The sequence below is a fragment of the Thalassophryne amazonica genome, chromosome 9, assembly GCF_902500255.1.
Source record: "Thalassophryne amazonica chromosome 9, fThaAma1.1, whole genome shotgun sequence".
NCBI lineage: Eukaryota > Metazoa > Chordata > Actinopteri > Batrachoidiformes > Batrachoididae > Thalassophryne > Thalassophryne amazonica.
Genome location: NC_047111.1, coordinates 86,429,638 through 86,445,719, shown reverse-complemented (window position 1 = coordinate 86,445,719; position 16,082 = coordinate 86,429,638). Strand labels below are relative to the sequence as shown.

General features: G+C 45.2%; 1 protein-coding gene across 11 annotated transcripts in view; it reads left to right on the top strand.

Moving 5' to 3' along the window:
- taf1 (TAF1 RNA polymerase II, TATA box binding protein (TBP)-associated factor) overlaps positions 1-13,229 on the top strand; it is a 67,440-nt gene extending 54,211 nt beyond the window's left edge. For 4 of the 11 annotated variants that reach the window (XM_034178664.1, XM_034178662.1, XM_034178661.1 and 1 more), the window contains exons 33-41: positions 660-752; positions 848-932; positions 1,030-1,097; positions 1,545-1,661; positions 8,885-8,992; positions 9,224-9,319; positions 12,345-12,564; positions 12,720-12,912; positions 13,002-13,229. In XM_034178664.1, coding sequence (XP_034034555.1) covers positions 660-752; positions 848-932; positions 1,030-1,097; positions 1,545-1,661; positions 8,885-8,992; positions 9,224-9,319; positions 12,345-12,564; positions 12,720-12,912; positions 13,002-13,221 — 1,200 coding nt within the window. In that variant the 3' untranslated portion in view covers positions 13,222-13,229. The remainder of the gene's footprint in view (positions 1-659; positions 753-847; positions 933-1,029; positions 1,098-1,544; positions 1,662-8,884; positions 8,993-9,223; positions 9,320-12,344; positions 12,565-12,719; positions 12,913-13,001) is intronic. The other 7 variants (XM_034178669.1, XM_034178668.1, XM_034178665.1 and 4 more) reach the window with 5 other exon arrangements.
- The last annotated feature ends 2,853 nt before the right edge of the window (positions 13,230-16,082 follow it).

Genomic DNA, 16,082 nt, shown 5'->3' with positions numbered 1-16,082 from the left:
TAGAATGGGAGGCAGAGCCTTCAGCTTTCAGGCTCCTCTCCTGTGGAACCAGCTCCCAATTCAGATCAGGGAGACAGACACCCTATCTACTTTTAAGATTAGGCTTAAAACTTTCCTTTTTGCTAAAGCTTATAGTTAGGGCTGGATCAGGTGACCCTGAACCATCCCTTAGTTATGCTGCTATAGACGTAGACTGCTGGGGGGTTCCCATGATGCACTGTTTCTTTCTCTTTTTGCTCTGTATGCACCACTCTGCATTTAATCATTAGTGATCGATCTCTGCTCCCCTCCACAGCATGTCTTTTTCCTGGTTCTCTCCCTCAGCCCCAACCAGTCCCAGCAGAAGACTGCCCCTCCCTGAGCCTGGTTCTGCTGGAGGTTTCTTCCTGTTAAAGGGAGTTTTTCCTTCCCACTGTCGCCAAGTGCTTGCTCACAGGGGGTCGTTTTGACCGTTGGGGTTTTACATAATTATTGTATGGCCTTGCCTTACAATATAAAGCGCCTTGGGGCAACTGTTTGTTGTGATTTGGCGCTATATAAAAAAAAATTGATTGATTGATTGATTTTTATTATCAGATCTAATGCTGATTGGATTAGTGAAAGTGCATGTTTCAAGTAATTATCTGATGCTCATTGCCTCATCTCTTGTTCCTCTGTAGTCCTGGCCATTCCATCACCCTGTCAACAAAAAGTTTGTGCCAGATTATTATAAAGTGATTTTCAATCCCATGGATCTGGAGACCATTCGCAAGGTAAGAACCCAAAAAGGGATGAACACACTCTTTTCATATTTTCAACAAAAGCAGTAAAGAGAAATGCAAGTAATGTCTCAACTTTTGTTTCACAGAACATCTCCAAACATAAATACCAGAATCGTGACGTGTTCCTCTCAGATGTCAGTTTAATCCACACCAACAGTATCAAGTACAACGGTAAACATTTCAAGAATCACTATTACCTCCATCTCTGCAGAAGCATGCAAAAGCTGTTAAATCTAAAGCAGAATTATGCTTTATATGTCATTCACAGGTCCAGACAGTCCATACACTAAAACCGCCCTGGAGATTGTCAATGTGTGCAAGCAGACCCTGGCAGAGGTACACTGACGGGGGTCTCTGTGCATGTAGTGGGCTGTAGATTGTGTCAGAACAGCTAATGCATTGCTGGGAATAACTCATTAGAAATATTCATTACATAATGAAAAGTCTGTCAGAGACACAGCTAGGTGGTTATTTTAAAGATGTGGGGTTGGCCCCGTTGTCTGCCTGGGTGGTTGCGATCTGGGGCACAGGGCAGTTCCATGGTGTTGTGGATGTGGCGAAGTGCAGCACCAGTGCATGCTCCCAGACTTGACTTGATAAGGTTGTGATGGGTGTTGGGGTTGTTTCATTTACAGTCCCACAGGTAATCTGTAGCAGACAATTTTATGTGAAACTGATATAATTAACAGAAGAACCCATTTCCCTGATAATTTAAGATATTACTATTGAAGCGGCATTTAAGGGACAAACATTTTGTATTGTCTCCTGTCTTTGTATGTCCAGTATGATGAGCACTTGACCCAATTGGAGAAGGACATCATGACCGCTAAAGAAGCCGCTCTGGATGCAGCAGATTTGGAAAGCCTTGACCCAATGACCCCTGGGCCGTACACACCTCAGGTTAGTTTGTTTGCACAGAAGCATTAGCCATGATGGAACCGATACCAATGATACGGGGTCAGGAAGAATAAAATAAGTGAGTCGTGAGGTCTTTACTATAAGTTTGAAATCAGCCATGCCAGTCTAAAACATTGAGAGTCTGTTCTGAAAATCTGTTCATAATGGGATTCTTAAAATAATTCCAGAAAGTGCAGTCATTCCTGCTTCCGCCTGTACCTGCCATACCAATCACCTTTATAGTCAGAAATCTTGCAGCCAACAATTGGAGTTTTTAAAGTGTCCCGGCTGTGCTGTTTTTGGAAGAATCAAATGTAGCTGAATGTCAGTTAGATTTGAAGTGTGAGATTTTGATGCAGCTGATTAGTCAGTTTCATACTACACGATGCACCACCTATTGTTTGGTAAAGATATCCAAAAAAGTGATCCATTGTTTTGCTATATGTGGCAAACCTAAGCAATATAGAATTCGATTCCAGCAAATTGTTTTCATGTCTTCATTTTTTAAAATAGAAATATATAAATCCTGCAATGGTTTTCATTCGTGAATTGGGTCAATGTTATTACCCTATGCTACAAATCAATTCTCACTGCCATTGTTGTATCCCAATAATCACATGGAAGCTGTAACTCTTGAGATGCATCCTGAACACTCCTCATGCAAGAGGGATTTGTGCCGTTAGCCTATATAGGAAGTCTGTATGTCTATATTTATATATTTAACTTTGCATATTATATAACATGTTCAACTCAAAGGTGCTTTCAGTTTGCCAATGTAAGATCAGCCACATGCGCTGTTAAAAAACAAAACAAAAATGAACAGTTCCTCTTTAGAAAATGGAGAAGGGCGGGGGGTTTGACTAGTGTTATCGGTCAGTGAGGTGGAAAGATAGAGCTGGGTGTGAAACAAACATCAGTCAGCCAGAATCCAGACTGTCAATGTTGAACCTGGAGTTGCCTCTTGTGTACAATCACAAGTGGTGCACTGTATTGTGAATCCTGTCAGTTGATGCTTAAAGGTGCTATGAATGATTTTTCTGCCACTTACACCATACTTCAAAAGGTACACAAAGCTTTCCCCCTCCTTGGCACTGAGCATAATGATTGTTTGGCAGTTGAAGCATTTTAACAGGTGTAACAACTTGGGGGAAAATGCATTTTTGGGTTACCGGCCTATAGACTGCTAACCCTATGTCATGGTGCTGTGTCTGTCAGCATCCATTTATTGCAATGTCTCAAAAACTGTCTAACTTTTTTGTAATTTGTCAAGGTCGTAATATGGGTTCACATTTCATGTCAGAAAATTGTAGTCATAGATTCATTCGTTTGGAAATGGTGGCCATTTTAAAGCCGAAAATAGCCACTATCAAATAACTTTTTTCTTAAATTGACATGGCCATACAATGACATTGTACCCGTCCAAAGATGAAATCCGGAGATTAATTTGTCAAGTTTTCACCGCTAACCTACAAGAGTGTTTTTGTCGAACAGGAGTCTTTTCAGATTTCCGAACATTCTCTCGAAGAACATATTCCCCCCCATGTGTCCGGTGACTTTGTTATACATGATCATACATGTGAGATAATATAGTGATCAGTGAGGTGTGATATCATCATCCGATCGAGGCGAAGCTGAGATGTGATAGTGATATCACACTGAGCATGATCAGTGTGATATCTGTCAGAACTCCCAAGATGATATCTAGATGGGAAGTGGCGATATCAACGCTGTCAAATATCTGACATCACCCTTAGGGGTTATAGTCAGAGGATCCACTCCACCAAGCCGTTTTACAGAACAAACTCATTTATACAGTTGAAGTAACATGGTGCCCCATCACTGCAACATTGAAATTATGACAAAACATAATTTGGTGGGAAGTGTATTGATGCCATAACTGAATGTGGAAGTGGACAATTGCTTTTGTATTTGTCATTGTTTCTGTGGCTTTGATCTGGATTTCAACAGGAATGTGTAATGGAGCCAGAAAAGCTCAGAGCACAGAGGGAGTGATCTTTCCTTCTCTGCACAGGTTGTCATTGAGCCAAGCAATATTTACGTAAAATAAATAGTTGTTACCTGGAGTATTAATTGTGAAATGTCATTCATAACACCCTTAAAGTTAAATGTCCTTGTTGGATTGAGACTTTACTAGTAAGGTTCCATTTTCAGAAAAGAAGCTTGTATAAAGTGCCCAAGGCATTTTCTGTTACAAGCAGACAACAGACTGATTCCTATGCATTTTGACCTGCCGAGTTAAAAAAATGGCTGTTACCCCTTTACCCCCTAATTTGCATAAAGCAAAATCGCTGCCAATTACATCAAAATTTCCACAGTTTTCGTTGTATATGTACTATAAAAGCAAACTAAACATCCTTTTTTTTTATGTATTTCGACCTGCTGAATTAAAATAGTATTGTTGGCATGCTGTATCTTTACCCCTTCACCCCTACGTTGCATAAAACAAAATGGCCGCCCGCTTCATCAAATTTGTCAGAAGTGTGGTGCTGTTTGTTTTGGATGAGAAAATACAACTTATATTTCTATGTGCAGTAGTGTTCAGAATAATAGGATAGTGCTATGTGACTAAAAAGATTAATCCAGGTTTTGAGTATATTTCTTATTGTTACATGGGAAACAAGGTACCAGTAGATTCAGTAGATTCTCACAAATCCAACAAGACCAAGCATTCATGATATGCACACTCTTAAGTCTATGAAATTGGGCTATTAGTAAAAAAAAAAGGTAGAAAAGGGGGTGTTCACAATGTGTACACAAAATGTAAATAAAAACAGAATACAATGATTTGAAAATCCTCTTCAAACTATATTCAATTGAATACACCACAAAGACAAGATATTTATTGTTCAAACTGATAAACTTTATTGTTTTGTGCAAATATTTGCTCATTTTGAAATGGATGCCTGCAGCACATTTCAAAAAAGCTGGGACAGTGGTATGTTTACCACTGTGTTACATCACCTTTCCTTCTAACAACACTCAATAAGTGTTTGGGAACTGAGGACCACTATCCCAGCTTTTTTGAAAAGTGTTGCAGACATCCATTTCAAAATGAGCAAATATTTGCACAAAACATTAAGGTTTATCAGTTTGAACATTAAATATCTTGTCTTTGTGGTGTATTCAATTGAATATAGGTTGAAGAGGATTTGCAAATCATTGTATTCTGTTTTTATTTACATTTTACACAACGCCCCAACTTCATTGGAATTGGGGTTGTACATAAGAATAGAACTTTTATTTCTGTTTCTAATGCAAGTACAAGTAAACTTGTGGGAAAATGGACAAAATGAGTGTCCATTTTGTTTTATGCAAATTAGGTGAAAGAGACGTCCATGACCAGTAAGAGATCAAGGACCGTGACGTCGCCCGGTATGGCGGAGCCGGGGTCCCACCCTGGAGCCAGGCCTGGGGTTGGGGCTCGCGCACGAGCGCCTGGTGGTTGAGCCTTAGCCCATGGGGCCCGGCCAGGCTCAGCCTGAAAGAGTGACGTGGTCCCGCCCTCCTGTGGGTTCACCACCTGCAGAGGGGGCCATGGGGGTCGGGTGCAGAGAGGATTGGGTGGCCCGGCGGCCCGGTCCGTGCTCACAGCCCCTGGCTGTTGGGACGTGGAATGTCACCTTGCTAGGGGGGAAGGAGCCTGAGCTTGTGCAGGAGGTTGAGATACCGACTAGAGATAGTCGGGCTCACCTCCACGCACAGCTTGGGCTCTGGTACCCAACTCCTGGAGAGGGGCTGGACGCTTCATTTTTCTGGCATCGTCCACGGGGAGAGGCGGAGAGCTGGGGTTGCATTGCTTATTGCTCCCCAGCTCAGTCACCAAGTGTTGGAGTTCACTCCGGTGAACAAGAGGGTCGCGTCCCTACTCCTTCGGGTCGGGGACAGGTCTCTCACTGTTGTCTCGGCCTACGGGCCGAGCAGCAGTGCAGAGTACCCGACCTTCCTGGAGTCCCTGGGAGGGGTACTAGATAGCGCTCCGACTGGGGACTCCATTGTTCTCCTGGGGGATTTCAACGGCCACATGGGCGACGACAGTGAGACCTGGAGGGGGGTGATCGGGAAGCACGGCCTCCCCGATCTGAACCCGAGTGGTGTTCAGTTGTTGGACTTCTGTGCTAGTCACAGTTTGTCCATCACGAACACCATGTTCGAGCACAAGGGTGTCCAGAAGTGCACGTGGCACCAGGACACCCTGAGCCGGAGGTCGATGATCGACTTTGTAGTCGTATCATCTGACCTTCGGCCACGTGTCTCGGACACTTGAGTGAAGAGAGAGGCAGAGCTGTCGACTGATCACCACCTCGTGGTGAGTTGGATCCGCTTTGAGGGTAGGAAGCCGGTAAGACCTGGCAGGCCCAAACGTATCGTGAGGGTCTGCTGGGAATGACTGGCGGAACCCTCTGTCGGTGAGGTCTTCAGCTCCCACCTCCGGGAGAGCTTCTCCCAGATCCCGGGGGAGGTTGGAGACATGGAGTCCGAGTGGACCATGTTCTCCACCTCCATTGTCGATGCGGCTGCTCGTAGCTGTGGTCGCAAGGTCTCTGGTGCCTGTCGCGGCGGCAATCCCCGAACCCGGTGGTGGACACCGGAAGTAAGGGATGCCATCAAGCTGAAGAAGGAGTCCTACTTACCTTTGTTGGTAGGTGGGACCCCAGAGGCAGCTGACAGGTACCGGCAGGCCAAGCGTGCCGCAGCCCGTGCGGTCGCAGAGGCAAAAACTCGGGTCTGGGAGGAGTTCGGGGAGGCTATGGAGGAGGACTATCGGTCGGCCTCGAAGAGATTCTGGCAAACCGTCCGACGCCTCAGGAGGTGGAAGCAGCTCTCCACCAGCACTGTTTACGGTGCGGGTGGGGAGCTGTTGACCCTGACTGGGGATGTTGTCGGGCGGTGGAAGGAGTACTTCGAGGATCTCCTCAATCCCATCGTCACATCTTCCGAAGAGGAAGCAGAGACTGGGGACTCGGAGGCGGACTCATCCATTACCCAGGCCGAAGTCACCGAGGTGGTTAGAAAGCTCCTCAGTGGCAAGGCTCCTGGGGTGGATGAAATCCGTCCTGAGTACCTTAAGTCTCTGGATGTTGTGGGGCTGTCTTGGCTGACACGCCTCTGCAACATCGCGTGGCGATCGGGGACAGTGCCTCTGGATTGGCAGACCGGGGTGGTGGTCCCTCTGTTTAAGAAGGGGGACCGGAGGGTGTGTTCCAACTATAGGGGGATCACACTCCTCAGCCTCCCCGGTAAGGTCTATTCCAGAGTACTGGAGAGGAGAATTCGACCGATGGTCGAACCTCGGATTCAGGAGGAGCAGTGTGGTTTTCGTCCTGGTCACGGCACACTGGACCAGCTCTACACGCTCCATCGGGTGCTCGAGGGTTCAAGGGAGTTTGCCCAACCAGTCCACATGTGTTTCGTGGATCTGGAGAAGGCATTCGACCGTGTCCCTCGGCGCACCCTGTGGGGAGTGCTCCGGGAGTATGGGGTCCGGGGTCCTTTGCTAAGGGCTATCTGGTCCCTGTGCGACCGCAGCAGGAGCTTGGTTCGCATTGCCGGTAGTAAGTCAAACCTGTTTCCAGTGCATGTTGGCCTCCGCCAGGGCTGCCCTTTGTCACCGGTTCTGTTCATTATTTTTATCGACAGAATTTCTAGGCGCAGCCAGGGTGTAGAGGGGTCTGGTTTGGGAACCACAGAATCTTGTCTCTGCTGTTTCGGACGATGTGGTTCTGTTGGCTTTGTCAAATCAGGACCTTCAGCGTGCACTGGGGCGGGTTGCAGCAGAGTGTGAAGCGTCCGGGATGAAAATCAGCACCTCAAAATCCGAGGCCATGGTTCTCGACCGGAAAAAGGTGCTTTGCCCTCTTCAGGTCGGTGGAGTGTCCTTGCCTCAAGTGGAGGAGTTTAAGTATCTCGGGGTCTTGTTCACGAGTGAGGGACGGATGGAGCGTCAGATCGATAGACGGATCGGTGCAGCATCTGCAGTGATGCGGTCGCTGTATCGGACCGTTGTGGTGAAGAGAGAGCTGAGTAGGGGGGCAAAGCTCTCCATTTACCAATCGATCTATGTTCCGATCCTCACCTATGGTCATGAGATTTGGCTCATGACCGAAAGAACGAGATCGCAAGTACAAGTGGCCGAGATGAGTTTCCACCGCAGATTAGCATGTTGTCTGCTTTTAACAGAAAATGCCTTGGATAGTCTACTTATCTAAAAATAGAACCTAACTATTACACAGCGGGTTCACCTGTTAGGCCACAGGTGTTCATGTGAAGGTTTTACATACGTTATACCCCGTCACACTTAGCACAAACAAGCCCGGATGCCACATAAATGAGGATTTGACCTACATTCTGGCAAATTCGAGGTGCATTTGAAATCCTCATACGGCTTTCTTACATCAGTCGGCACATTCGTGGGCCACTGCACCGTGGACTGGTGGCTTTACTGATAATGGCAGTGGGTGTGCACGATGGTGAGCAGATGTCCATAAAATTGTTATCACACGCATCACATGCACTACAGTGATGCGATAGTCAGGGGACCTTGGTTTACATGTAATTAGCCCAGAGGCTGGATGTCATGCGAAACCCAGCAGTGTGACTGCCAAGTCTTCGAAAGAGCGGACTGCAGCGATTGCTCTGCCACACTCCTCCCCTTGCTTGCCTGGGTGGTAGTCAGACTGCACACGTACAGGTGCATTGTGCATGTTCCTGAAACATTCTGCCAGCATTGTGGGTTTTTGTGCTGTGTTGTGGTCGCATCTGACCTGCACTCTGGGCATCCGTACTGTGTTCTGGTTACAGTTGACCTGACATCGGGAGCTGCTGCACTCCAAATTGTGTGTGATTCAATCGACGCAGTTTCGTCACACATTCTGTGTATTGGAAAGGCATACGTACACAGCTGTCCGAACGTCTGTCCCTCCCGAATACGGCTCGAATTTTGGCTGTTTTCCCATTCGGGCTGATTCGGCTTCATTCGTGCGCATTTGTGCAAAATGTGACGGGGCCCTTAGCCTCCTTGCCCTTGTAGTGCCCTCCTACCACCTCTTCTCTTCACTAACTCTGCCTTCCTAGAAGTTCATGTTTCTTACTGTCATCTTCAGTTTGTTCACTGTAGTGTCTCCTCCCAACTTGTTCTTTCTCCTTTGTTGCCGTGTGGTCTCTCCCCGTGTGTGTGTGGGTGTGGGTGTGGGTGTGCTGCTCGACAGCCTGCTGATCTGTTTGACAGCGGGGCTTCAACGACTCTGCCCAGAGACACCATCAGCCTTTTCTCTGAGGGGCCTCTAGTGGTTGCTCCAGAGAAGAGAGGGGGGCAGGTATGGAGAGAGAGAAACAAGGCTTAAAATCACATGCCACCTCTCCTTAAAGCAGCCTCAGAGCACAGCGCTTGTTAAGAAGCCACAGGATATCGCTGCTTTTTTGGTGCCTGCTCACATAAGTGTTGTTAGTCACACAAGAAGATTTACGACACACATTGTTCTTGTTGTTGTCGTCTCTCATCATCTTAGATGGAGATCAGGCTTTGAATTTGTCCTGCTGTTCCTCAGGGTCGCCACATGAGAAGACCAGGTGAAGAGGAGTCAGACGTGGACATTGAAGGCTTTGAAGAGGAAGACGACGGCAAACCCAAAACTCCTGCTCCTGTAAGAAATAGATTTTTTAGAGTTTGTTTCCGCATTAATTCTTTGTTAGTGTAAATATGCAGATTTATTAACTGAGATTACAAAAATGGAGGCACATCCACTGCAAAGTTTTCATAAAGCTTGGATGACGTGGATCCAGATACAGAGACAGAACCTTTAAAAAATTTGTTTTAACATTGTGAATGGGTCATTCTTACTCATTAATCCAGTCCATTCCCACCCACCCCTATGGTGATGAGGTCCAAGCTAGAGTAGGAATAATGCTTGGGGCAGTTCAGCCAAAAAGGGGTGAAGACAGGATTTTTTTTTTTTTTGTTTGTTTGTTTTTAAATACCCTCCACATATAGGAATCACCCTCCTAAAGTGTTTGGTGGATTTCAATGAAATGTCACACAATGGCAACACACCATGTGAAGATGTGCATGAAGAACAATAAGCCCCCCTGCCATATGGAAATTTACATGAAGAGAAATCATTCAGATAACTTAAAATGGAGATAACTACTTTTCTTGTGTTTATGTCCCGCTAAGTGAAGTTGGAGGAATTATGTTTTCACCCCATCCGGGCATCTGTCTGTAAAAATTGGCATTTACACACAATAATTAACAAACACTTCATCTGATTGAAACCATTTCTTGGCAGTTAATTGGGGAAGTGTGTATATCTTGGGGGTGGGGATACTACTGGAATGTTCCTTTCGAAAAATGGGGGTCATCCACTATGCCAACGCCGGTGTCATCTTAATTTTCATTTCCAGGCAATAACTAAAGAATGCCTCATGTGATTGAAACCATTTGTTGGTGGTGTATTGGGGGAGGTGATAGGAAGCATCCTTTGAAAATGAGGGTCATATCACCACATACCAATTGTGAAGCTGCAGTCTTTCACTATAGAAATAATTTCCAGACTTCATTATCACCTATACTATGAAAACATACACCAGCTTAAAGGACATGTCGCACAGAAATCATAACAACTTAGATTTAAGCTGTTAGTGACCATCCAATGATACACCGGGATTACATTGTGCACTTACATGACCGGTGTCAAAGTATACGGCATTTGCAACGGAGACTGCCAAAAACAGAGTTCTCGTGAGTACTTGTTTTTCCGAGCATTTCCAACAGTGTACGTAGCTTTGAGGAAACGTTCCAGCGCACGCTTGAATGGCATGTAGCTGCTAATGCTAAGAATGGAGCCGCAGATGTCATGTTATGATGATTGGTTTTTAAGTGATAGCTGTTAATTTTGATGTAGTCACAGTAAAAGGAGCAGCCACTCTCAACTGTGAGAAGACTTTGTGAGCGTGCACAGCCATTAGCCATGAATGCAGCCTGTTAAAAGCAGTCTCTGCTAGAGGCCCAGCTTTGTACGTGCTTATAAGTGTTGTCATCAATATAACTGAAAAATGTGAGAACTACATCTGTGTGACCAAGCAGCCTGAAAACAGTGGCGAGTTCCACATGCATGTTCACGGTGGGAGCTATAACAGGGTTAAAATGGTGCACTTCTCCGATAGACAGCAGACTCCACACACATCAAGATCCAAAATCCGATAGACTCCCCCAAAGAAAAAGAAAAATAGTAGCCTACCAGCTCCACTGAGGAGAACAAAATACAAAAGGAAAAACTGAACAGGGCATTCACCCACTTGTAGAATGATTTCCAAGGTTAAATATGTAAAGTCCACACCATCAAAGAAGTTGTTACACATGGATCACGTGCAATTGCCAGCCGGAGAATAATGTCCAGGTCCACGCCATCAAAGAGGTCCCAACAGGCACAGTCACACATGGATGGCCCGCAGTTCTCATTCAGAGAATAATGTCCACGTCCATGCCATCAATGAGGTTCCGACAGACACTGTCACGAACGGTTAGTGTGTCTTCGCCAGCCATAGAACCATGTCCAGGTCCACCCTATCCTCCTGTAGACAACTGTCCTCCACGGTTCTGATGTGATTAATCCAACCTTTTGTGTGGGGGCTGACCACGGCCACCACCATGAGACGTTTTCCCTTTGTGGTCCTGATTTACAAGAAAAGGGATAATCCCAGCTGGTGTGGGACAGTTGTGTCCAGCCCACTCTGCTGCACTCTTGGCCACCTCCAAAAGCGGTTCTCTCTCCGATCATCTCCACTATTTTGACATGCTCCCACGGCAACTCCTCACAAAGTTCCCTCGCGATTCTAGCATGTTAGAAAGTCCATTATCTCCTGAAAATAACGTCTTCTGACGTAAGAAAGACATCTGCATGTTCCGGCTGCCTGTAAAAACAGAGTTGTGGCGATATTCCACTTGAAAAGCGGTAGTAAAATAGTGTCCTGTGACAGACAGCAGAGTCATCACATGTTTGGATCCAAAAGCCAACAGACTTTTAAAAGATTAAGAGTTTCGGGGTGAAGTGTGTTGTCTCCTCTGTACATCCTGTGTAAATCTGAGCCATCACTTTCGAATGAGATCTCAGAAGCTTCATTATCGGATGTAGCAGTGTAATAAGACGTTTTCCGGAAATGCACGTTAACTTGCCGAGCAAGAGGGATAATTAGCAGTAAAATACCTCAGCAACCACTAATTATTACCACATGTGCTCGGATAGACTTCATGAATACTTTGATGTTGTGCTGCTAACTTTGATGCTAAATAATGTGTAACATGTCCTTTAACATGTGAGTGGGACATATGCTACGGTTTGTATCGTTCTTATTAATTCATCTTACTTGTTGGATACATTAAAAAATATTGAATATTGAGTTTGAAGATAAGGTGTTTCTTCACAAAAGATTTGCTACCACAGATGCATCCCACATGCAAGCAACAACTAGTATTGGGGAGAGTAACATTTTGTGACCTTGATGATAGAACTCTCTGGGTTTTTGATCTTTGCTCAGACATGCACTCTGACAGTCCTGGTGTATATGTTCACGGCTTAAATCTTCGGCAGTATCACATTATTTGAACAGTGCAATCATGAGGTTTCTTCTTCTATTTTTAATGTCAGTAATGTTTTTCTTCATCTTCTGCAGGCAGAAGATGCAGAAGGTGATCTGGAGGACGACGACGATGAAGATGAGATGTTGCTGCCACCCCGTAGGCGTGTGCGCAGCCATGAGGAAGATGAGGAGGAAGAGGACGACGACGAAAGGTCGAGCCGGCAAGCTCAAGCCAGTGTGCTTTACCAAGACTTGCTCATGTCTGATGGCGAGGACGATGCCAGTGAAGAGGAGGGCGACAATCCGTTCTCATGTAAGTGCCCTCAGTGATCCAAGGAGACTGACGTTGTCTATGTAGCAGAAAAATAAAGCCAAAGCTAAGAGTGAAAGAGCACAAATATAAAAGTTTAAGTGTCATGTGCAGCTTTTTGACATTTGAGTTCCTAATGTTTTTGTTTTCTCTTCCAGCCATTCAGCTGTCAGAGAGCGGCAGCGACTCTGACAGAGAGGTCACTTTGCGACCTCCTCCGCCACGGCGAACTCAAGAAACGGCTCGTATGGGTATGGAGCAGGAGGAGAGCATGATGTCATACGAAGGAGACATGCCCGACGAGCCTCACATGGAAGACAGTAACGTCAGGTACAACAGCTTCAGCACACAGTAAGACTGTCAATGTCATTCTGCTTGTTCTGCTCCAGCCGCTGCCTCATCTAGGGACCAAATAATCCACTTCTTCCCAATTCTGACAGTTACGGCAGCTTTGAGGAGACGGAGAGCCGCAGTCACCTGCAGCCGATGGGACAGGGAATTCGACAAGACTACAGGATCAGTGAGGAGGAGGAGGAGGAGGATGAAGAGGAGAGGAGGAGAGGTCCAGCTGTGTTGTCCCAGGTTCAGCTCAGTGAAGACGAAGAGAGCGAAGAGTTTGGATCAATGGGGGGCGACAGTGACATGGATTCAGACAACTAGTGATGATTGAATTTTTTTTTTTAATATTAATTTTCTCGAATAAACGCCAAGAAAGACCCCCCCACCAAGAACAAAACAATAACAAAAGAAAAAAGACTTTTTAAAACATTGAAGTCAGAATGTACATACTTTTGTAAATTCTTTTGGCCTCTCCTTTACCTAAATATGCCAGATGCTTATCTTTAAGGACGCCACATTACATGGAGAGTGGGTCTTAAACTAAGAACCTTCTGCTCTGCAAACAAGCACCCTAACCACTTGTTCACCACACTGCCGTACATCGGTTTATAAATGATACACAAATAATGAATGTTTATGAGTGCAATGGTAAGAATATTCCATGAGGTGAAATATGGAATGTTCCATTCAGTGAGGCACAGCCGAGCCCCCTCGACGTATCCAGCCCTCATGTCCATTATCCAGCGAGTCTGGTCACTGTGTCGGGCCTCTGTTTGTTTTTAAGCTAAGCACCGTCACCGCTAGTGTGAACATGCAATGGTACAAAACGTATGGAACCAAATTTGCAGTGGAACACAATGGCAAATGGGAAAAATGATCCATATCACAACATACACACCACCAATCAATTGTTTTGAGCAGCTCATTTGTTTCTGTGTAGCATCTGAGAAAATTGGTAATAAATGTGCTGAAGATGAGACGTGCATTACTGTTAAAAAAAAGCCATTTTTCCTTTATTTATTCACTGGACTTATCAGGGTACGATACAAGTCTCCATCGTAGGTAGGACGGTGGTGAAAGAGTCCATCTTGAAAAATGGGACTGGTGAGTGTTTTCCAGTTACAGAGGAATCACACTTCTCAGCATCCCTAGGAAAGCCTATGCCGTGGTAGTAGAGAGGAGACTTAGACCATTACCCAAATGTTGGATTCAGGAGGAGCAGTGCAGGTTCTGTCCTGGTTGTGGACCAGCTCTTAACTCTCACATGGATATTGGAAGGGGCTTGGGAGTATGACCAGCCAGTCTCCATGTGTTTTATGGACTTGGAAAAGGCATACGTGCAAGTCCCTTGAGGCTTGAGGTGCCTTGGGGGGGAGTACAGGGTACCAGACTGCTGCAGCCCAATACAGCCACTGTACAACCATATTTTAGTAACTCATTTAAATAAATAACTCATAGCTGTTGGAATGGACAACAGTACATCCTCCTTCATTTGTATACCTCGATAAATGTGTGATTGAGTTTCTTATTCACACTGCTTATTGCTTTGCTGCTTATGTTGTTACTTTGCAGTGGAATCCAAAAGCAATTCTGAAAATTCATCCATCTGATGAATGCTTTTCTATGTCCGTGTGTAAATTTGAGTAATTTCTGCAAGTTTGTGATGTTTATAGATTTTACTGTGCCTGTACATTATATACAGTAGTGTTCAGAATAGTAGTGCTATGTGACTAAAAAGATTAATCCATTTCTTATTATTACATGGGAAACAAGGTACCAGTAGATTCTCACAAATCCTACAAGACCGAGCATTCATGATATGCACACGCTTAAGGCTATGAAATTGGGCTATTAGTAAAAAAAAAAAAAAAAAGTAGAAAAGGGGGTGTTCACAATAATAGTAGCATCTGCTGTTGACGCTACCAACTCAAAACTATTATGTTCAAAGTGCTTTTTTAGCAATCCTGTGAATCACTAAACTAGTATTTAGTTGTTTAACGACAGTTTTTCATGATTTCTTCACATCTGCGAGGCATTATTTTTGTTGGTTTGGAGCCAAGATTTTGCTAGTTTACTAGTGTGCTTGGGGTCACTGTCTTGTTGAAACACCCATTCCAAGGGCATGTCCTCTTCAGCATAAGGCAACATGACCTCTTCAAGTATTTTGACATATCCAAACTGATCCATGATACCTGGTATGCGATCTATAGGCCCAACACCATAGTACGAGAAACATGCCCATATCATGATGCTTGCACCACCATGCTTCACTGTCTTCACTGTGAACTGTGGCTTGAATTCAGAGTTTGAGGATCGTCTCACAAACTGTCTGCAGCCCTTGGACCCAAAAAGAACAATTTTACTCTCATCAGTCCACAAAATATTCCTCTATTTCTCTTTAGGCCAGTTGATGTGTTCTTTGGCACATTGTACGAGGTCTGTTAGAAATGTATCCGACCTTTTTTTTTTTTTTTTTTTTTAAACCATATGGATTTGAATCACGTGATTGCGTCAGACAAGCTTGAACCCTCGTGCGCATGCATGAGTTTTTTCATGCCTGTCGGTTGCGTCATTCACCTGTGAGCAGGCTTTGAGTGAGGTATGGTCTACCCCTCTCGTCTATTTTTTTATTGCGAATAAATGTCTGAACGATTTGGAGCTTTGCTGCATCAGTTTTTTTTTCCAGAAACAGAGACCTCCAGGTGGACACCGTTTGAAAAATTAATATGGCTTTCAGGGACGATTTTATGGGGATTAAACAGATTACGGGGTGTTACTGCTGCTTTAAGAACGGCCCACAACTGCTGAGAGTGCGGTGCGCTCCCAGCCCCCATCGACAGGCTGACACCCCGCTGGAACAACCAGGTCATTTCCAACATGAAAGCTTTGTTGATCCGGGACCTCATCTGACTTTCACAAAAAGGCAGAAGACGTAGACATCAGCACTTTTCCGGCACATTAAGACAGACGTGCGGAGGAGTTCCGCGCGTCGCAGTGCAGCCGCTCGGCGCAAAGCAACGCCCTGATGAAGCCTCACGGGACATGTTCTGGCATGTCCAGCTCATGCGCAATCACAATCGGATATTCATACGACTGGAAAGCAACCGGAATCCATCTGAAATCCACCTGGTTTTGTCCCGCGTAATGAACGGAGCCGTGGCACGTCCCTCCACTTTTCTTTC